At 43.0% G+C, this 23,006-nt stretch overlaps 1 protein-coding gene across 2 annotated transcripts in view; it reads left to right on the top strand.

Moving 5' to 3' along the window:
• Window positions 1-21,863, top strand: part of SSH2 (slingshot protein phosphatase 2) — a 249,106-nt gene extending 227,243 nt beyond the window's left edge. For both annotated transcript variants that reach the window (XM_080681958.1, XM_080681957.1), the window contains 3 exons: window positions 884-1,084; window positions 11,112-11,946; window positions 14,576-21,863. In XM_080681958.1, coding sequence (XP_080538084.1) covers window positions 884-1,084; window positions 11,112-11,946; window positions 14,576-16,663 — 3,124 coding nt within the window. In that variant the 3' untranslated portion in view covers window positions 16,664-21,863. The remainder of the gene's footprint in view (window positions 1-883; window positions 1,085-11,111; window positions 11,947-14,575) is intronic.
• The last annotated feature ends 1,143 nt before the right edge of the window (window positions 21,864-23,006 follow it).

Here is a 23,006-nt window from a genome sequence, read left to right as displayed (position 1 = left end):
GAATTAGCATAACCAAGTAATGCTCATATTCAAGATAAATAAACTCTGGCATGTTAAGACTGAGAGGTTTAGTTTTGTTTGTTTTTTAGTATCACCTTATGGTAACTTTGTTTTCTTGTTTTTCCACCCCATTATAAAAAGGGGGGTAGTTATGTATTCCACCCTCCTTACTGAAAAAGCCACATGATGCATTTATCTCATGGTCCATCCAGTTCCACGTGTTGTACAGCCAGTCCCTAGACAGAACATGGGTTGTGGTGTTGTGAAAAGTAATATCCGGGGCTACATCTGAGTACAGAGGAAGATTAGTTTCACTTGGTTTGTGCTCTCCTCCAGGGTCAGAACCCTTACTGGAACTTGAACTGGAAGCAATTGAGAACATTTGGGTAAATTAGGTGAATCACTGCCACACCTGTAACTCAAGAGTGTGCCAGCTATGAAAAATGCCCCTGGGGCTGTGAAGGGACTGGCCTTCAGCCACAGGGGTCCAGTCTCTAAATCGAAAATTCTCCCCTAGCATTCTGTGACCAGCTGTCATTTCAATTACCATTTTGAATTTTGTCTGCTTCTTCCACTGAATTCTACCTTTTAGGAAAAAAAGGTTACTTTGCCTCATAGTACCTTGTGCATTGTCTTATACATGGTAAATGTTTGCTGAATGAATTAAAGAGGCTTACTGTTAACAATGAATATTGTTTGAGTGCACTAGAATTGCCTACCCTCCCTGCACATTGATTATAGATGTATATAAGTGCAAAAGGTGGTATGGGTTGCATAGCAAGAAAATGGAAGGGCAGAACAGGAAACTTGGAAACATTTCGAACCCGGCTTTTAAAGTGTACTCACCATTGTGTTTTCCTCTTACCTCAATCCCCCAAACTAGGAAACATGGATCTAAATGCCTTGTGCACTGCAAAATGGGGGTGAGTCGCTCAGCCTCCACTGTGATTGCCTATGCAATGAAGGAATATGGCTGGAATCTGGACCGAGCCTATGACTATGTGAAGGAAAGACGAACAGTGACTAAGCCCAACCCCAGCTTCATGAGACAGCTGGAAGAGTACCAGGGGATCTTGCTGGCAAGGTGAGTCCTTAAGTGTGACTTTCTCAGCTTTTCCATCCTTACACTCCCTAGGGAAAGGTGAAATGTCCTTCTCTGCAGCTAGTTCTCAGCCTAACATGGACGTGTCACATGTTCAGAAATTGTATCTCTAGCCAGTTTTTTACAAAATAAGTATAAGCATTTGAGATTAGCATGGAAGGTTAGGCATTTAATCAAAACTAACATCATTTTTCGCCCTGTAATTTAAACTAAAGGGTGGAAAATACTATTCCCTTATTTCAGTTCTCACCTGGGTGTAGATTCTAACAAACACTTCTCAATATCTTTTTTTTCACCTTTTTATTGAATTTATTGGGGCTGACATTGGTTAACAAAATCACATAGGTTTCAGTGCACAATTCCATAACACATCATCTGTGCATTGTAGTGTGTGTTCACCACCCTACGTGTCTCCTTCCATCACCATTTATCTGCCTATATCCTCCTCCACCTCCCACTTCTCAACAACTTCTCATGCCAGATGTGCTGTCTTATCAAAATGGATACTGATCGCTCCCAAGGTAATTCTAGGCAAATCTGAAATGCTTAGAAATTGTTTGGCCCATTTGTTAAAAAAAGAAAAGAAAAGTGCCTGCTGCTACTTTGGACTTTTTTTTTTTTTTTTTAAACATATTTTATTGATATTTTACAGAGAGGAAGGGAGAGGGATAGAGAGCTAGAAACATCGATGAGAGAGAAACATCGATCAGCTGCCTCCTGCACACCCCCCACTGGGGATGTGCCCGCAACCCAGGTACATGCCCTTGACCGGAATCGAACCCGGGACCCCTCAGTCCGCAGGCCGACGCTCTATCCACTGAGCCAAACCGGTTTTGGCGACTTTTTTTTTTTTTCAGTGCTTGTTTTCACTGAGCCCACTCCAGTAATTTTAGTCATGTGACAAAATCAGCAGAATTGGGATATATATATATATATATATATACATATATATATATATATATATATATATTGGGGTGAAAAGGTGCATCCCAGAGATAGTTCTCTTGGTTTTATATATAAATACATATTTTTAAATTGATTTCAGAGAGGAAGGGAGATGGAGAGAGAGAGAGAGAACGAACATCAGTGATGAGAATCATTGATCGGCTGCCTCCTTCATGCCCTCTACTGGGGATGGAGCCTGCCACCGGAGCATGTGCCCGACGTGGAATCGAACCATGACTCCTGGTTCCTAGGTTGATGCCCAACCACTGAGCCACTCCGGCTGGACCTATTGGTGTGTTTTTTTAATCCTCACCTGAGGATGTGCTTTTCATTGATTCTAGAGATAGAGGAAGGGAGAGTGAGAGAGAGATTATTAATCACTGTATTATTTTCCATACAAATAACTAAATCTATGTATGCCCCATCCTGTATATGCTTTGTAAAAATGCAAAAAAAATTACAAAGGGAAAATTATTTATAAACTCAATACCTACAGAGACAGTTGACATTATCTTACCTTTCGACTGTAACAACATATACTGAGCACTTACACTGCACTTAACCATCACTTGTCCCTTTTTCCCCCAGGTTTATCTTCTATAATAATAAAAGCATAATATGCTAATTAGACCAGACATCCTTCCGGACTAAGCTGGGGCTGCAAGTCGTCTGGGGCTGCAAGGGCCGAGGCAGCCACTGTGGCTGCGAGGGCTGAGCCCCTTGCACAAATTTCGTACATCGGGCCTCTAGTTGAGATATAATTGACATATAGTATTGTGTAAATTTAGGCTGTACAATGTGTTGATTTGATACATTTATACATTGCAAACAGCTTACCACCATAGCATTAGCTAACATCTCCATCCCTTTTCATATTTCTTTTTTGTGGTAAAAATATTTAAGATCTCTCTTAGCAACATTCAAGTATATAATGAAGTATTAGCTGTTATCACCATGCTGTACATTAGATTCCCCAGAACTTGGCAATCGTATAACTGGAAGTTTGTACCCTTTGGCCAGTATCTACCCATTTCTCCCAACCCCTACACCTGGTAGCCAGCACTCTACTGTCTGTTACTCTGAGTTCAGCTTTTTTAGATTCTACAAATAGGTGACACCATACAGTATTTGTCTTTCTCTGTCCCCAGTACTAGGTCTTGAACATCTTCTTGTATCAATCAGAACTAGCTATTCCATCAGTAAGTTGGTAATTGGTTATAAAATGAGTAATTTGTTTCACTGCATTATTTATTACCCCTTTGGTGGTGAAAGCCACCTTCAGCTGCTCTGGGGGAAAAGTTTCAGGTATTAAGCTGGATTTAATGATCAGCTTCCAGAGATGCCACATGTTGAAGAAGTTCTGTGGAATGCTAGATTTTGCTTCGTTGTTTCCATGTAGGCATGTTCTCGGTGGTTTTGTTAGGATGAAGGCACAGCTGCCTAGAAGCATTGGGGGCTAGTGCCAGAGTTTAACTCCAGTAAGTCTCATGACTTGGTCTTGACTCTTGAATCTGGGCTGTGTTTCCCCTGAACAAAATATTAAATAGCCTTCCAGCCTATCCAGGCAGAGGGACCACCCTCCCACCCCCAAAGTATTGTGAAAATGTGGTCACAGCACAGCATTATGGTTTCCACTAAAAAAACCCCTCCCATTTACTCAGTACTTGGCATGATTTCATCTGAGCTATTCTCTTAGGAGGCTGGGAGGCTATGAAAGTGTCCTCCACTTAAAAAGAATTTATAAGTCTTTGGGGCCATATATTGATGACATTTTTAGATTAGATCAGAAGGTAGAACACAGCAGTTCTTTTTGGCACAAGAAAGAGGCATCTGAGGGTTGGTTGAGATATAAATATTATATATTCCCAGACACATGACGGATGTTAGGCAGTGTCCTCACGTGACCCATTGAGAGGAAGGATACTATGTGTCCTGCCAATTTCAGTATTTATTCTGGAATCCCAGGCTACTGCAAGCTGTTAGGTTGGTGTGGTTTTTTTTAGCATATGTGGTTTTCTTAGGTGTTAAAGAAATTTCAAGAAAATCTTAAATGAAATTTCAAGAAAATCTTAAATGAGGGTAAGAAGGGCAGCATAGCCATAGCCATTTTGGCACAGTGGATAGAGCATCAGCCTGCAGACTGAAAGGTTTCGGGTTCAAATTTGGTCAAGAGCACATGCTCAGGTTGTGGGCTCGATGCCCAGTAGGAGGCATGCAGGAAGCAGCTGATTAATAATTCTCTCTCATCATTGATGTTTCTATCTCTCTTTCTCTCTCCCTTTCTTTCTGAAATCAATAAAAATATTTTTAAAAATGGGGGGGGGGGGCAGCATAAACCACCACACGAATCACCTTGCCTCTTTCCTTTCGGACCCCTACCTTCCTGGGCTTGATTGATGGAGGGAGGGGCAAACCCTGGGAATGAGAAAAGCACAGAATTTGAGTCAGTTTTCTTTTTTAAAGTATTTTTTGATAATTTTGAGAGATAGAAATATTGATGAAAGAGAAACATGGATACACTGCCTCTTGCATGCCCCCTACAGGGGATCGAGTGAGCAGCCACACCTACTGAGTAGTATATCTGGTTTTCATTTCTGGTTTACCCCCTTGCTGTCCCTCTGAGAAGTTACTACATAGTTCTGATCCTCACCTGACCCCCATCTGTAAAATTAAAATCAAGAGACCTTTTTCACAGGGTTATTGTAAATTAAAATATGTATAAATGTACATTATGTACTGTTAAGGGTTATTCAGATGTGATTCTCCTCATCTCCTTCCTCTGAAAAACACATATATGCATATGCCATTTATTTCTTCTTCATTGACATGGATATATGCCATTTATTACCTCTTTCCTCCAACCACTGCCTCCCACCACCCACAGACAGACCAACTCCATTAGAAACAGGAATGGGAAGTGGTACTGGAATTTCCTGTATTGTGATGTCTCCTGGATTTTAAGAACTAGAATCAAGTGCAGGGGAGATCACTCAGGCTGCCTTCAGCTGCAAGTAATAGAACATCCATCAATCGAGATCTCAACAAGAAATGCATACTCAGAGTAAGATTATTTGATGAGGGTTTTATAGAGGGATTATAGACAAAGATGTGGAATTGAAGTGGAATCAAGCATAGCTGTTTGGTAATAGCTCTGAGGTCAGAAGAGGAAGGGAACAGTTACTAGAACCTAGAAGGAGACTTCTACAGAGTAAGGCACCTCAGAGAAGAGCAATCACCTTCAATTAAGAATATAGCCAACCTCCCTGGCTAGTTTGGCTCAGTGGATAGAGCGTCGACCTGTGGGCCAAAGGGTCTCAGGTTCAATTCTGGTCGGGGACCCTTGCCCAGGTTGCAGGCTCGGTCCCCAGTGGAGGGTGTGGAGGAGGCAGCCAATCGGTGATTCTCTCTCATCATTAATGTTTCTATCTCTCTCTCTCTCCCTCTCCCTTCCTCTCTGAAATCAATGAAAATATATTTTAAAAAGAAAAAAAAGGAAAAGCAATTCAATGTTACAAAAGAATACTACCTTTAAAAGAAAAAAAAGAATATAGCCAACCTGGAGTAACCCTGCAGAAGGAAACTAGGGAAATAAATGGTCTGCCTTCACTCTCCTGCCTCCAATCTCCTGCTGAGTGTGTCCATTAGCCCAACCCTGTGGAAGTCAGAAGGCAAAGGGGATTGTTGATGTGGTCCAAAGATCCTCCTTGGGGGCAGAGAGTAGGGTGGAAAAGCTGAAGGGTGCATCTGCAGGAGCAAACAAAAGGTATTTGGCCCAACACCAAGCTATAGGTATTTTTAAAAGTTGGACCATGTGCCATCACTTGTAGCAAGAAGCACAGAACTAGACTCTGTAATGGCTCAGTGATGTAATCAGGGACTTGGGTACTCTTCATCTTTCTTCTCTGCCTTCCTTAGTTAATGGTTTGGTCCTTGAACTTGTCTCCTCATGATTGCCATATGTCTGCCACATTTCTAGGCATCTACATGTAAATTCCACAGCATCTGGCTGAATGAATGGGCATTTCAATTTTGGGGGGAGACCTTTCCCAGAACCTCCCCAATAGACTTCTCCACAGGACTCATTGGCCAGGACTGGGTCATGTAGTTAAAACTAATCACTGGCCAGGAAAATAGAATGTCCTTGGCTGGCTAAAACAAATTCACATTCGTGCTCTGGTGCTAGGGAAGTGCTGCATTCCCTGAACCCAGGGGACATTGAATACCCCAACCAAATCAGGCTTCTACCAGTGAGGGAAGAGTGGGAGTGCCTGCTGGGTGAGCAGCCATTAGGGTCTGCAATCTATGATATATTGTCAGAAATGGCACTTGCAGGCTACCTGCCAAGCTAACTGCCAAGTGAATTGGGCCCAGCAGATTCTTGCCCAACCCTGGAGTGCTGCTCCAAGAACTGTTTGCTTAGAAAAGCGAAGAAGCCCCAGACTCCTGTGATTGTCTGGAGCTCTGACTAGCTTTGCAGCTTAGGTAACCAGGAGAGGACAGTCCTTAGAAAAATCCCACTCATTCTGTTTGCAAAGGAATTCCATTTCCTACCCAGCTACTTAAGTCTTGTGTTTCGTATCTTCTCCCAGGAAGCATGTGGTGGTTTCCCAGAGAGACAGAGCCTTGACCCTAGCATTCTCTAGCCACGTGGTTGTCCAGGGTGGCACTGGGTACTTAATTTGAGGTGGCAGCCTCTTTATGAGTCTTTTAGCTTGGTACTTTTACCTCTTGGTTGGTAGAAGAGAAGTTTAGCAAAGTGATTTATGAATTGGTTGCAGTCTCTTAATCAGAATGTGAGACTGTGGGCCAAACAGTAATAGCCCCTCTGAAATACAAGGGATTTTTTGCATATTTCAGTGTGTCTTTAAGGGTCTGAAGAAGGGTAATATTTAATATTCTCCCTTAGACCTAAGGGATATCATAAAGACACTGATATTATTCATATCTAATTTTATTTTTTATAGTCAGGGAATGAGGCAGGAGGAGGGGTGTGTGTGTGTGTGTGTGTGTGTGTGTGTGTGTAAATCCTCCATTGAACAGCCAGCAGCCCTGTATGTTATTCTCGACTCTGATCATGCAGGTATCTGGCAGATTTATGTTCCATTAGACAAGTTCGGATTTCAGGCTTTTGCAAGCTGACCATGTGTCTATGATATTAGGTTCCAGTGTATAAGGCAAGGGAGAGTTTGTGCCACATGTCCTCATAGATGTCAGTTTTGATTCTTTGAACACCGCTGTCTCCAGGGCCAGAGGAGGTAGAGTTATCTTTTACCCTGGCTTTGCTGATGGAGACACTGAAGTCTAGTTAGCTGGTGCACAGTGGTGAGCCAGCAGGAGGGAACCTGAGATAAGAGGATGTGGTCCTGGTCAGATGACAGCCAATCACAATCAACGTTTAAAGGATTTTCTTTTTCTTTTTCTTTTTAAATATTTTCTTAATAGCTTTTCAGAAAAATAATCTTAAAGCACAGCGCACAGAAAATGCTCAATTGAAGCTTTTTCTCTTTCTTCTCCTTTCTACAGGCTGCCTAATGCCCTAAGAAGTAACCATAAACGGTCTGATTTTACTATAACTGATATCCTATTTTTAGCAATATTTTCCTCTATATAACTTTCTCCAATAGAATTAGTACTTTCCCAAACATATAACAATATGAAAGAAAGCAAGTCAAGACATGAAAATGGGATATGATGTGCATCCTGTCATTTAGATTTCCTTCTTATCCATTTACTAAAAGGCCAAATTCTTACCCAGGTCAGAGGCCACTCAAGGTGGAAGAGAACTGGAGTTGGTTGCATCATCCAGACCACAAACCAGCTCTTTTTGGCAATTTGTTTACTTGCTACCTACCTGGAATCAGGTGGGGATGTCAGCTGAATTTAAATATTAACAGTTTAAAATAATAAATATGACTTAATGCCTTCCATCTATTCCAACTAGTGAAGGAGCATTAAAATAAACTGGCTTGGGAAAAAGCTTCACTGGAAAACAGTTTGGTGTTACTAAGTAAAACCTGATTTATACATGCCCTGTGACCCACCTTTGTGTTCCTATATATAAACACCTTTGAGAAACCAAAGTGTGCGCCAGGCACAGGAATGACCATGGCAAAATTGTTTGTAATAGCCAGAACTGCTCATCAACAGGATAGGTAAATAAATTTCACTCTGAAATTACAGCTACGCACATCAATGAATCTTAAAAACAGAGAGTTAGGCAACAAAACACTTGTAGAATACATACAGTATTTCATTTATATAAACTTCGAAACATGCCAACTTGAGCAGTATATTAAGAACAAAACATGGTGACTCTAAAAAAAAAATGAAAGGCAATGATACACACAAAATTCAGGACAGAAAAAAAAAAAAAAAAAAAAAAATTCAGGACAGAGGTTAATAACCCCTGAGGGGGTGGGGAGTGGAGGGAAGGGATCAGGAAGGGCCCATGGAGCAGCAGTGCTTCAAAGGCCCTGGCAGTGAGTATCTTGACCATATCAGAGAGCTGCCTACCACTCTCCATGCAGGTCCTATTGCAAAAATGAAAAAGGCGGCAGAATCAGACCTATCTTCAGACTAGGGTTTTTCTTTCTCCTTTACAAGTAGGTGTCAATGTAATTCCAGAGCCCTGACCCAATATTTTCTGGTGATTGTCTCCTCCAGGAAGAGAAAGAAATCCTGCTGGGCCAATGATGCCAGCCAGTTCCTCTTCAACATGCACTGTGTGTGCCTATTAGCGTAACTTCAGTATCTCATTCCCTCCTGATTGGTTCAGGATTTGCAGGCAGTTTTAAAAATCATACTTTGTGGGTTCTTGGGGTCATGAAAATATCCCATTTGCCTGTTGACTGACAAGATGTTCTTTTACATTATTAGAAGGGTGAGAGCAACTCCCTGAGATGTCTTCCAAGTCATTTGCATGATGGGAATTGTCCTGTCATGGTGGCTAAGAGGAATTGGTACAGGTTTGAACATGCTTATATAGGTGAGGGCTGGAAATTGGAAAACACAGTCATATTTAGATCAGGAAACAAGGGTGTCTATATATGAAAGAAGAAACTTGAAAGGGAAGCACATTGGCATTGGTTGATCACAGTGTTTAGGCCTCACCTATCCAACCAGTCAGCTTGCCCCTCCACATAGCCACTCACTCGTTTGGGATATGTGATATGTTGTCTCCCTCCTAAGGATGGCTGAGTTCTTGCAACTTGAAGAGTAAAAACCCTACCTTACACCCAACTAATTGATTATAGCTTGCCTTCATAAACAGATTGACCTACTCAGAAAAGCATCCTTCTGCTGTGCAGGCCTGAGTCAGAAAGATCCCCACCCAAGCAGCAGACAGGCACGGGGAGCTGAGAGCAGGTGCAGACTTGAGAACAAACAGGGGTTCACGTTAGTGCAGGCACATGACTCAGCAGAGATTTACAAGCCTCTGAGGCAGGCGTGGCCCTGAGCCCAGGATAAGTTGTTTTGGGCTGTTGCCCATTTTACCCTGCGGTTAGGTCACTCTTCATCAACTTGTAAGTCATGGAAACCATCCCTCATAAACCATTTAGTGACCTATTCCCTGGGCAGGCGATCCTGACCAGCCACAGGGCCACCTTTCTCTTTTTGGCTAAAGCTTTGAGAACTGTGCTTCTTTGTTCAAGAGTGTGGTTTGAAATGAAATATCTTTCCCACGTCAGGCCTTCCCTCCATAAAATAAACCAAAGGATGGATGGATGTGTGTGGTCTTCCTTTGGCCCATCTGCTTTCCCAGGTGTCGCCTTAGCCTGATGGTTTTTATCCTTATGAAAGGGGCTATGCTTTCTGCTAATTCTCTTCCATTCTGTTACCAACCTTTTTTGCCAGGTTTACTAGCCTCATCTTTGTTTTCTAATTCAAGGAAGATTACCACCCTCCTCACACTTTCTTGTCAGTGATTAATCCTTTATCAGCTCTTCACCCCAGTTAAGAGGATTTGTAATAAACTGTTTCACCTTGTATTACTCAAATGCTGTTTTGTTCTAGGTTGGGTTTTTTTCTGATTATTAATGAATGTTACATATACTCACTATTTTAGAATTTCAAAAATTATAGAAATACAGAGTATAGAAAGTAAAGCCCTCCCCAAAAGTATTTTTGCCTTTCCTTAAAAGAACTGTTACCAGTTTGGAGATGTTCCTCCAGATATTTTCCTATACTTATTTTAACACGGGAATTGACCATTCCAACTGTGTTCAGCATGCTTTTTCGCTTAATAGTATACCTTGGACATCATTTCACTAAAATACCTGACTTTTTTTTTACCAGCCTCATAGCATAGAGGTATATGGACTGTAATTTAAATAAATCTTTTTTTCTTTTAGGGGTCTAATGTTTTAGGACCACATTGTTACAGTGAGCATCCTTTTAATATATCTCTATGCACTTATAGTAGTAATACTCCAAGAAAAATTCTTGAAGGAAAAATTGCTGGTTAAAGAGTTAAATTTTGAGAGCTATTACCAGAGTTCACTCTTAAAAATTCACATTCCTCCCAATAGCAGTATATGAGAGGGCTTGCTTGGCCATACTATCAATAACACTAGCTGCTAGCAACCATGTTAGCTCTTGTCAGTCTAATACCGTGGTCGGCAAACTGCGGCTCGCGAGCCACATGCGGCTCTTTGGCCCCTTGAGTGTGGCTCTTCCACAAAATACCACGGCCTGGGCGAGTCTATTTTGAAGAAGTGGCATTAGAAGAAGTTTAAGTTTAAAAAATTTGGCTCTCAAAAGAAATTTCAATTGTTGTACTGTTGATATTTGGCTCTGTTGACTAATGAGTTTGCTGACCACTGGTCTAATAGGTTAAAAAATCAGATCTCATATTTATTTGTTTTTGTTGTTTTTGCTTTGCTTTTGTTTTTTGCTGTTAGTTAAATTGAGCAAATGTTTATTGCCTACTTCCATTGGGCATTAACAAAGCATTTTGCAGGTTACGATTTAAGTTTATCTGGGAGCGGTTTCCTGGGAGGGTGCTGATTGTTTTCACAGACCTTCTCTCCCAGACTAAAGTGTTTCTTGTATGTGTCCTCCACAGCAAACAGCGGCATAACAAGCTCTGGAGATCTCATTCAGATAGCGACCTCTCAGACCACCATGAACCCATCTGCAAGCCAGGGCTAGAACTCAACAAGAAGGAGATCACCACCTCAGCAGACCAGATTGCTGAAGTGAAGACCATGGAAGGTCACCCATCCATACCTCCTGTCTTTGTGGAACATGTTGTCCCACAAGATGAAAATCAGAAAGGCCTGTGTACCAAAGAAAGAGTGATCTGCTTGGAGTTTACTTCTAGGGAATTTCATGCCGGACAGATTGAAGATGAATTAAACCTAAATGACATCAATGGATGTACATCAGGGTGTTGTCTCAATGAATCAAAATTCCCTCTTGATAACTGCCATGCATCCAAAGCCTTAATCCAACCTGGACAGGCCTCAGAAATGCCCAACAAGTTCTCAGACTTAACAGTTGAAGATTTGGAGACAGATGCACTGAAAGCAGACATGAACGTTCACTTACTGCCAATGGAAGAATTGACATCTCGCCTGAAAGACCTCCCCATGTCCCCTGACCCTGAGTCACCAAGCCCCCAACCCAGTTCCCAGGCTGAAGTCTCAGATTTTAGTACAGATCGCATTGATTTTTTTAGTGCCCTGGAGAAGTTTGTAGAGCTTTCTCAAGAAACCCGGTCACGATCTTTTTCCCACTCAAGGATGGAGGAACTGGTTGGAGGAAGGAGTGAAAGCTGTCGACTGTCAGTGGTAGAAGTAGCCCCTTCTGAAGTGACAGCTGAGGACCAGAGAAGCAGCTCCTTGAGTAACACTCCCCATGCATCCGAAGAATCTTCAATAGATGAGGAACAGTCAAAGGTAAAAGCTGTCTTTAAAGTTCTCCACCTAAGACATTCTCTTCTAAGACAAAATATTTGGGACTCTGCTATGTTCACTTTCTTTTTAATGTGGCTAGATTTAGGAAGGCAGTATGGGAGAGAAAGCCTGGCTGAGACTTCCCTTAAAAACAGGGTTTAAATATTTTTTTTTAATCAGTTGCCTTTTGAAGAATTTATCTTTTCAGGTTTTTGGTGTCATTGGAAGCCATTTCTGAGAGGGGATGAGGGAAGAAGGAATTAACAACAACAAAAAAATTTCTTGGCTGAACAAAGAGCGGTCCCTTCCCTGGACCTCTGCAAGTTCAGATCAAATCTTACCAGTAATGAAGTGCCAGGGACTCATATGCTGCCTGAGTGAGACTTGTGTCTCTCTGAAAAGATGGGTTTGTTTGGAAAAATTCTTTCTGTCTCAGAAAATTCTAAGACTAGACATGTGTAAATAGTTGTTGGAGTAGCACCTAAATCCCATGCTGAGTTCTTACTATTAATAAAGTTTCTGAATTGTTCCTCGACTCAGACCCTGTGGTATTCAGGAGTTCAGGATGATTTGTGGAAGTGATTTGAGAGCAGACAGAAGTCCAAGATTCTTCTCAGTGGCATATGAACTCTTGGGAACCATTGCAGACCAGGGAAAGAATTACTGTATGTCACTATTTGTAAGGCTCACACTTATTCTCATTTTGACACTTCTGAAATTGGAGTGCATTTTTTTAAACTATTCTTTTTTTTTTAATATATTTTATTGATATTTTACAGAGAGGAAGGGGGAGGGATAGAGAGCTAGAAACATCGATGAGAGAAAAACATCGATCAGCTGCCTCCTGCACACCTCCCACTGGGGATGTGCCCGCAACCAAGGTACATGCCCTTGACCAGAATCAAACCCGGGACCCTTCAGTCCGCAGGCCGACGCTCTATCCACTGAGCCAAACCGGTTTCGGCGAGTGCATTTTTTTAAAAATATATTTCTTTCTTGATTTCAGAGAGGAAGGGAGAATGAGAGAGAGAGAAACATCAATGATGACAGAGAATCACTGATCGGCCGCCTCCTGCATGACCCCCACCAGAGATCGAGCCCGCAACCCAGGCATGTGCCCCTGGCCGGAATCGAACCTGGGACCCCTCAGTCCACAGGCCACTGCTCCATCCACCGAGCCAAGCCGGCCAGGGCTGGGGTGCATTTTAATCAATACAATACAGTAGTTGGAAAATAAATTGTGACAAATTTACTCTGACATACCAAACCTCACTTAATGAATTCAGTGGAGCTGACATCTCCTGATGTTTATCTACTTATAGTTACCACCTTGTCCATTATTCATCTGTTCTCTCCCTTTTTAACCACACGAGGGTAGTTGTTGTCTTCTCCTCTTCCCAAAGGCTGTCCCTCTGTTTTGAGTCTACTAGGAAATCTGAATGCTTGCGTTCTCCTTGGACCAATGAGTGTAGCAGCTCTGACAGAAATAGCTTTTTTGTAAAGTCCCTGGTCATATGAGCATTCCCTCCACAGCCCATGTACACACTGGCCCGCTGTGGCTTCTCTCCCAGGCTTGGCAAGTTTGCCTCCGCCTGATGTCCCAGCAGATTTCTCCCAAAGGCGTAACTGACCTTGTTAGTTTGTACTAGCTCTGACTCTCTTTTGAAGGGGAAAGACCAGAACAATTACTAGGGAAATATTGTACTTTGAAGGCTTATAAAAATGTTAAAGTAGATTGATGGTAATAATGATGTCACTTTAAGAAGTGTCCAGGGGCCATTTCCAGATTTTGAATTTTTTTTTTTTTTTTTTTTACAAAAGGACTTGATTTTGCATTGGCCAATTTTCTTTGGCCTTGTTCTAAATACAACTGGAAATTCATAACTGGTAGAACAATAAAATGTCAGCGTGTCACGGTTTCTAAGTTTTCTGAGGCACGTGGCTGCATAAGCCAAGTAAACATTTCCCAGGAGGAGCCATGTGAAAGTTAGGAATTGTGTGATCAGATACATAGTGCCCTCATGTGCTGGGCTGCTGCTGCTAGAAGTGGGAGGACGTCGATGAAAACTGGCAATGCAGAAGAGAGAAGAGCAGTGAGTCTCCAAATCAGACATCAGATGAGAGCTTCAACCTTGCCTTGTCTAACACTGGGCATATTTAAGGTGGGCACTGAGCCCTTGAATGGAACTCTTCCCCTCGAACTAGGTTAGGCTATGACTGGAAGTTGATATAGGCCAGAGAGGAAAGATTTCATTTCCCCAGCCTGACCTAAGTTCTGAAGGCTCGTGGTCTTAGGAAAATTAGAAGCCTCCAACGCTATTTGCTGTTCATTTTTGGAGCAAGATATTAGATTGGCATCCTGTTTGAGTAAACAGAACAGAAAGTTCAGTAGACAGTGATACAACCTGTAACTAATTTGGTATCTCTGCCTTTGATTAATCTGTTTTTCTCTTGTACAACAAAACAGATGGTCAGAGTACAGTTCTCGGCAGAGGACAGTCCCAGGCACTCCACAATTTGTGTCCTCATAGCCAGAAGGTTCTCCTGGATCCAAGGATTAGTAATCAGAAAATCTGGCATTTTCCATTAGACTACAATTCGCCATAACCATCTCACTATGTTTTCTTCTTAGGCAATTTCAGAACTGGTCAGCCCAGACATTTTCATGCAATCTCACTCAGAAAACGCTATTTCAGTCAAAGAAATTGTAACTGAGATTGAATCTATCAGTCAAGGAATTGGACAGATTCAACTAAAAGGAGACATTTTATCCAACCCATGCCATACACCAAAGAAGAACACCATCCATGAGATGCCCCTTGAGAGGGCCCAGGCCCCGGATAACAAACCTGGAAATCTGGAGCCGCCGAATGAGGGTTCCTGCTCAGCCCAGCCTGAACTAGCCAAAGACTCAGGGAAGTGGGACCCAGAAGGCTGCCTAACTGTACCCTCATCCACCACAGACTTGGAAGAAGAGGAACCAGCTGAGGGGGAACAAGAGCTCTGGGGCCCAGGGATACACCCAGGTGCCAAGTGGTACCCTGGGTCTGTAAGACGAGCCACCTTGGAATTTGAGGAGCGCTTGCGGCAGGAGCAAGAGCACCATGGTGCTACTCCTGCTTGTACCTCATTGTCCACTCGCAAGAATTCCAAGAATGATTCCTCTGTGGCAGACCTAGCACCAAAAGGGAAGAGTGATGAAGCCACCCTAGAACATCCGTGTGTCCCCAGAGAACCAGAGATGAGCAAGAGCAAAGGGAAATCCAGTGGATCTGAGGCTGGCTCCCTACTGCATTGTGGGCAAGATGTCATTGTTCCAGCACCCAAGCCGCTGGATTTCCACCCCTTGCAGGCTCCTCAGGAGTGCCCGGAGTCAGAGATTAGAACCAAACAGCAAGGAGTCCTGAAGGAGCAGAGGACTGTGGTTTCATGCCAGGAATCTGAAACACAGGCAGTCCCTTTTCCCAAGAAGATAGAAATCATTGAGTATACCCACGCAGTTACATCCCCCAATCACACTGGGCCAGGGGGTAAAGTAGCCACCAGTGAAAAGAGTGGGGAGCAAGGACTGGGGAAAATGAAAGTGGAGAAGTCCATCACTGTGCTCTGTGCACTAGATGAAAATCTAAATAGGACGCTGGGCCCCAACCAGGTTTCCCTCTACCCCAAAGTGCTACCTCTGCCGCCTCCTTCCTCTCCTGAGCACAGCAAGCCCACCGACCCGACCTCCACCCTGAGCAGCCCTGAAGACGGGGGCAACAGCCCGGCAACAGCCCTGGACACGGCAGCGCCTTTTGTCAGTCACACCACCCACTTACCATCTGCCAACTTGGATTATCTGCATCCCCAGACCATGGTTCACCTGGAAGGCTTCACAGAGCAAAGCAGCACCACAGACAGTGAGCTCTGTGCAGAGCCGGGGTGCTGGGAAGAAAGTCAGGAGAGCCTCCTGTCCAGCGGCAATGAAGTGCCATATAAGGGCTCCCAGTTATCTAGTGAAGACTTAAGTTTAATTAGCAAATTTAGTGACAGCATTGGGAAGTTACAAGAAAAACTGAACCCATCACCTCTAGCCTGTAGACTCTCTCATAGCTCTAGTAGTGACAATATAAAGGATCTTAGCCACAGCTCCCGTGTGGTGAAGGCACACGCTAAAGAAATTGAGTCCCAAGCGATTTGCCAGATAGGGCTCACCAAACCATCCCAAATGAGGCGTTCAGCTTCCCTCACCAAGTTAGGTTACTTGGACCTATGTAAAGACTGTTTACTGGAGAGGGAGCCTGTCTCCTCTGAGTCCCTTCATCTCAAACTTCTTCAGCCCTTCATCAGAACAGACTCAGGCATGCATGCCATGGAGGCCCAGGAGCCCCTCGGAAACTCCGATGCCCCCCAGAACCCAGAGCCCACCAAGTATTTTATAGAGCAACTTAAAACAACAGAGTGTATCGCACAGAGCAAGCCAGTGGAGAGGCCCCTTGTACAGTATGCCAAAGAGTTTGGTTGCAGTCAGCAGTGTTTGCTCCCCGAGGCAGGACCTGAATTGACTAGTTCTGAAGGAGGCCTTCCTTTGCTGCAGACCCAGGGGCTGCAGCGTGCAGGCCCAGCTCCAGGGCTGGCTTTGGCTCCCCGTCAGCAGCACCACAGAACTCACCCCCTTAGGAGACTGAAAAAAGCAAGTGATAAAAAACGGACAACCAACCCTTTCTATAATACCATGTGATTCTGAGCCTACACATGTGACTTTCTAAAAGAAATGTTTGTAAAAGGGGCAGGTGTAATATGTAAGGAACATGCACTTTATTGGTTAATTTTATAACATTTTGGTCATTTTACTGTTCCTGGCACATGCAGAGTCTGGGGTTTTCTCCCTCTGTGTATGTGTGAGAGAGAGATTGATTTGGACGGCAAGACCATTTTATCATTTTTATTTTTAGAAAATTCAAACCTCAAAATATACTCATTTTCAAAGAACACCTTTATCAAAGGCAAATTGCTGTTTTTCAATCAACTGCCACCTTCTCCTCATTTTGCCCTCTGAGAAAAGGCATGCATGCTTGATTGAGGATGGAAGCAGATGGGGAGGGTGGGGGTGAAGCCGGAAATTGAAAATGCTGCCCCTGGGCCAGTGTGACGAGGGTTTGTTCTCCAGGCCTGATGCTTCAGGTTGGCTGAAGGGCAGCGGAACATCAGGGGACATCATCATGCTCTCTCAGCCTGGTCCCCAGCCCCAGCCCTTTGGAGTTTTTGAAGTGGGCAGGTTCTGCTGTTTTCAAAGGAGGTCTTGCAGAATCTATTCTTCTGGTGTTCCAGAGTGGATCGTTACAGAAAGGCATCATAATGGCTGGCTTTATAAACTTGTTAGTAAATCAGTTTTTTTATTAAATTAAAAGTCAGCCCCAAATGAAATCCAAGAGGTCCTCTGTTGAGAAAAGCATAAGAAGGAGGTGAAATGGAAACTGAGACACAATAGGGACAAGTTTGAAAAATAGCAATTGAAAGTCAATGTGTTCTTGTAAAATGAATACATATATAGGGTTTTAACCCTTCCATTACTTGAATAATTCTGTGGGCCTCTGAGTTTAATGGCCATATTTTTTCCAATATATTTTCCTCCCTCATGCTGTTTCTCCCAGTGCTGCCTGTTTTTTTGTGTGTTTTTTTTTTTCATAGATGACATTTGAATTGTTACATTACTTTTGTATAACCTCCATTGAATGCAAAGTTTTCTTTTTGATATTATCACTGTTAACACTTGACATAAGTTTTTTTCCCCCTTTTCCTGGAAGATTTGTCATTTCTCTAGTTTTTACACAGTATTTATGTACATAATGTCACATTCTTACAGTGTTTTGTTGTTGATGTCAGAAGGTCTTTTTGATTTATTTTTTTTAAGGAGTTATACTGCAACTGGAAAAAGACAACAGAAATAAAACTGATGGGTGTTGTAGGAATCTGTAGAGTATATTGACAGTTGTTTTATTGTTTAAATGGAGACTCCGAATTGCCAGCTACTGCCAAATTATGCATTAGTAACTTCCTCCTCAGAGAAACCCCTAAAGATTCCCTTTAGATCATAGTTTGACCAATGGCTGCATCCTCAACTGAAATCCCAGAAAGTTGTTTGCCTTCACTGAACCACAGCCAGGGAGTGTATGGGAGTGCTAACTGCTTCCCAAGGTGGAAGCTCCTCGTGGATGAGGCTGAGAGGCTGCAGGGTGGCGTCAGCCAAGGGCAGGCGTCCTTACAGATTCCATTTAGGATGCTTTTGCTTTGCTGCTACTATGGGATCCTTAAGACAGCAGCACCTGCCATAAACAAGCCTATTTCAGCTTCTTACAGAAAACATATGTAGACTGGAATGAAGGACCCTCATCAACACTGAAGAGGTTTGCAAATTTGATTCCTGTTTGCCTAGGTTGATGTCCACATTGTTCAGAGATTGACCAAGTACAGGCTTGAGTTTTAGGTTTTTGGTTCATCACAGCACTGAGAGGAAAAGGCAGATGCACAGACTGTAAAAGTGATGTCAGAGGCCAGTGTTTGGTGGGGTAGGTAGTGGGGTGACTCAAAGGAGAGAGAAAAGTGGACTGAGGCCACTCATAAGTGCTCGAGAAGCTGTGAATTCATTTGCCATGTGGAAGCTGTAGTTGTATCTGACATCACTCCTAGGAGCCATATTGGACAGAAATCTATATGTGTAGAAACCTGCTTTATGGTGTAGTAATTATATATACCTGTGCTTTCCCTAAATTGTTCCTTAAATGTCAAATGTATCATTCATACGGCTTTGTGGTTCCTGGATATGGAATGTGCTGTAAAGTGTTTTGTTGGCTGGTATATACCAGTGTGAGGAGCTCATCCATCTAAACTGCCCTGTCTTATTGAGGCAACTCCACCACCACTCTGACGGGGAAAGGACAGGACATTTTGGCCGGGCTGGGAAGAGGAGGATTTGCCTGGAGGTTAAGGGAGTGGAGTCCATTCATGTTAATCCCTTGAGATGGTGACATCCCTTGTGTTAAGAAGTACAAGCAGGATAGACAACTGTACGGTTCTCTCTTCTCCCCTCCTGTGTTTGATGCTCAATCTCACTGCATTAAATAACAACAAAGATGGGAGTGAACCTTCTAATGCTGTGAAGAAAAACAAACCTTTTTTTTAAAGAATAGAGCAGCAATTTTGAACCTTTTTCATCTCATGGCACACATAAGCGAATTACTAAAATTCTGCAGCACACCAAAAAATATATTTTTTGCCAATCTGACAAAAAATAGATATAATTTTGATTGATTTTTTAAAATAGTAATTAACTATCCTTTTTGCTCCTAAGTGACTTTTAAAAATCAGGTGCCTATATTTGTATATAAGGATTTCTGGTACCAAGAATTAACACAATCTTATTATGCGACGTGACCAATAAGATGCAACTAAGTCTTTTACATGACCTGTATATTTATGGTTCAGGACAGGCATTCATACCCCACAGCTATTGTGTTGGCTGTTGTCGTTTTTTTGACAATCCAAGGGAAAAGAGGTCAGTGCCCTGACTAAATAGGTATTACAGGTTTTAAAAATTCTTGCCACACACTGGTTGAAGATCACTGGATTAAAGGAAACATTCCTGCTCGCCTTCCATTTTTAAAAATATTTTTTATCATTCAGTTTACCTGCCTAAATAAACGTCTTCTACACAGGGTCTGTAATTCGGCCAATGCCAAGGGGTTTTGCAAGTCCTCTCAGACTCTGACACAGCTGAGTGTTCTTATGTTATTTACATGATTAAGCAATGTCCAGGGAAAGAACATGATGAGCTATCAAGGACTTTTCAGACTCTCTTCTCTTCAAACTTTTGATAATCTCGGGTGGCCTATTTCTATTTCCTGTTCATGGAAAACCCAGCCCTGGGACAGCAGGTCTGGTAGATTGACAGAGATGAGTAGGAAAGGCCTTGACCTCTTACTCAGTGCCTCTCTTTGTGTGTGTGCATGCGTGTGTGTGTGTGTGTGTGTGTGTGTGTGTGTGTGTGTGTGTAAAAAGTAACATTTTGGTGCATGGGGTAAAAGCCCCAGGAGCATACAGGTTTTGAACTGTAATCTGGATGGTTACCTGGTCAGTAGGAAGGAGAGAAACCCCTACCCTACCCTTTTATAATTTTAGAAACACTTAGGGGTAGTGTATATATAGTAGACATGTAGCACTATAGTATAGTAATATTCATCTCTCCTCATTTTGGTTGCCTTTCAGATTCTGAATGTTTGGGATCATTCCTAGCCTCTTCCAACTCTTTATCTAGCATTATCCTCGTTCTGTACCTTTATCCCTGCCGTATCTCCTCTCTGTCATCTTGGGAATTACCAAGAGCTCCAAGGACAGCCTGAGGAGGACAGCCTAGGTTCTGAGGTCCCCCCCGATAAAGGGCCGCAGACAGATGCTGTTGGATAGACCTGAAGCTTCTGAGACGTGGCAGCTCACAGAGACCTTCACCTGTTCCTTCTGAGGATTCAGTTCTGAAGTGATCTAGGCATGTTTGGTAAAGATGTTTTTGTGGGAGTGGTTTGTTTGTTTTTTAAGAAAGCATTATGCAAAATGGTTCACTTTTAGGGCATTTTTAAATAAAGCCATTCTTTGGCTTTTTTTTTTTTTACAACTATTTGTGGATACTTTGTTTACATTGTGTGGGTATTAAAACGTGCATCATCTTGATTGCAGCTCAGTCTCCTCCTCCAGAGACCCAAACCTGGCTGTCCTGTGCGCCCTCGCACAGAGCACGGCTATAATGATGAGCCCGCATTGGTAAGCGGGGAAAACCTGGAGCTGACTTCCATTGTGTCCTGCACTCCCACCCAACACCCTGTATGGGAATAGTCATTTCCTCAGTGATGGTGTGTCTTATAGTGATGGTTGTACTGGTGAATGGCTAGTGTCATTTTTGTTTAATTTTGTTTTGCTTTTTGATGGTAGATGAGATGAAATTTTAGCTCTTTCATCACCAATCCAACTTAAAAGGATCTTGGACTTTGTTTTCCCCTTGAACCTAAAAGAACAAGGCATGTATTAGACAAATGTATTTGGTGTCTCAACTCATCCGGTCCCCATATTAGGAAAAAGCCTGCTGCCAAAGCAGGCAGCTGCACACTCCTAACCCTTCTCCCCGGGTTTGGGGTCCCTGGATGCCATGGAGAGCTCTCGCAAGGTGCTTCTATACTCTTCCAGCCTGGAATGGAGGGTGACTCAGCCTGACTCCTGCTATGGAAAGAGAACCAGCCTCATTTTCTCAGTGCCCCAGAGTGCTAGGACAGGATTTCTAAACTGGAATCATCCCCCGGGGGCTTGAACAGGCCCCAAGGGGTCTATGACTATCTGTGTCCTCACCACGACACTGGCAGCAGCATCCTGTGTACACATGCAGAGCTAATGCCCAGGGCTTTACTCGAGCTGATGACCCAGCCTGAAAACTGGATAATGCCCTGAAATGTTTCCCAGTCAATAAGGCCACAGGGAGTTGGTTTTTATGTTTTATTGGACTTGGTTTGCTTGGTATAGCTTAAGGTGCCTTTTCTTTCATTTCTTTTCTTTTTTCTTTCTCTCTACATTATTTTGTAGGGCTTGTTATAAATGTGGAAAACTAGTCCAATAGACTTGTTACCTTTGCCCCAGGCCACCCTAAACTTTTATGCTCACACTTTTATTAAATAAAGCAGGTGCTCCCTGGAATCTCTGGGACCTTTTTGAGGCATTTGAAGCAGAATATAAAGAGTGGTCTCATCTCCTTCCTTAATCTTCATAGTGATTGGGATGTTCCACTTGTATCATAGATTTTTTTATTACTGATGTGCTCCGCTGTTTTTAAATGTGAACTTGTGCGCAAATGTGCAGATTCAATGTTCTTGTTACAGACTGAATAAATTTTTATTTTGAAGATGAAATGCGTGTACTTAATCAAGCTCAACAAATAGGGTGGGTGGAAGAAGGCACCCACCTTCTTAGGGATTGGAAGAGAATAATGATGATAAACATGAAGCAATGCTCATTGATTGATTTCCATCAAGCACACCCTTAAACTGACCTCTGGAAAAAAAATATAACTTTCTACCTCCCACAGAATAAAGAGTACATGGGAAATAGGATCGCTAAAGATTATTTCAGATATTGTGGCTCCAATCAAGTGACTAAGCTGGGAACTTGCCTGGTCCAAGAGGCTCTTGCCAAAGCCACCACCTGAATGTTAGGAGAATGAATAAGCAAAGGGGCCAAAACTGCTTCGCCATCTGTGGTGCAGAGTGACTGCTCGGGGACAGCTGCCCCGACCTGCCCCAGCAGGGACTGGACCTCCTGGCTGGGTGACCTTTCTAGACACCTACCCAAGCTTTTAGCACAATACCTCTGCTTACTCCAAGGTTTCTAGAAATGGGGCATTACTCTCCCAAGAAGTAAAAGCTAACCCTCTGCCGCCATTAGAAGAGAAGCATTTGATGTCGATGGTAGAGGGCACAAGAGCAGTTGTCTAAAACAGGCAGGGGGTGGAGGAAAGGCTCCCACTGCTCCCAGCCCTCCACAGGCATTAGTATTGCTCATTGCATACAGGGCAGCACTGCTATGTAGGGAAAGCTCCGTTTCCAAATTGCTAACTAACAGAATTTAATGAAATTTCCAGAGGAAATACTGCCTTTGGCCAACATTGTCAGCTTGCTTCATTCTGATTTGTCCATATCAAGTGAGAAAGGCATACCACTGGTGCAGAGTCCCAGCCAGTCTACATAAGTTCAGGCTGGGCTTTCTAGCCCAGGGAAATGGACCAAATCATGTCTCAAGTTGCCAGGACACCTCTTCCAGAAAACGGCTTTATGAAAGATGAAATCCATGCTTGTTTTCCACAGAGAGAGTTCAGAGCCCAGCTGACAGTTTGAATAACAAGAAGGGAAAGCACCAGCCCCAGTGGCTTCTTCACCTGCTTGGCACTTTGTGCCATGGCTCCGCCCACCCACAACTGCGCCAGGGCTTGGCAGCCAAAAGAAGGCTAGAGGGCAGGTCTGAGTCATGCCAGGTCCAAGCAATACCTGTGA

Source organism: Plecotus auritus, assembly GCF_963455305.1.
Source record: "Plecotus auritus genome assembly, chromosome: 7".
Lineage (NCBI taxonomy): Eukaryota > Metazoa > Chordata > Mammalia > Chiroptera > Vespertilionidae > Plecotus > Plecotus auritus.
Note: the sequence above shows the minus strand (reverse complement) of the source record. Positions and strands in the feature narration are given on the sequence as shown.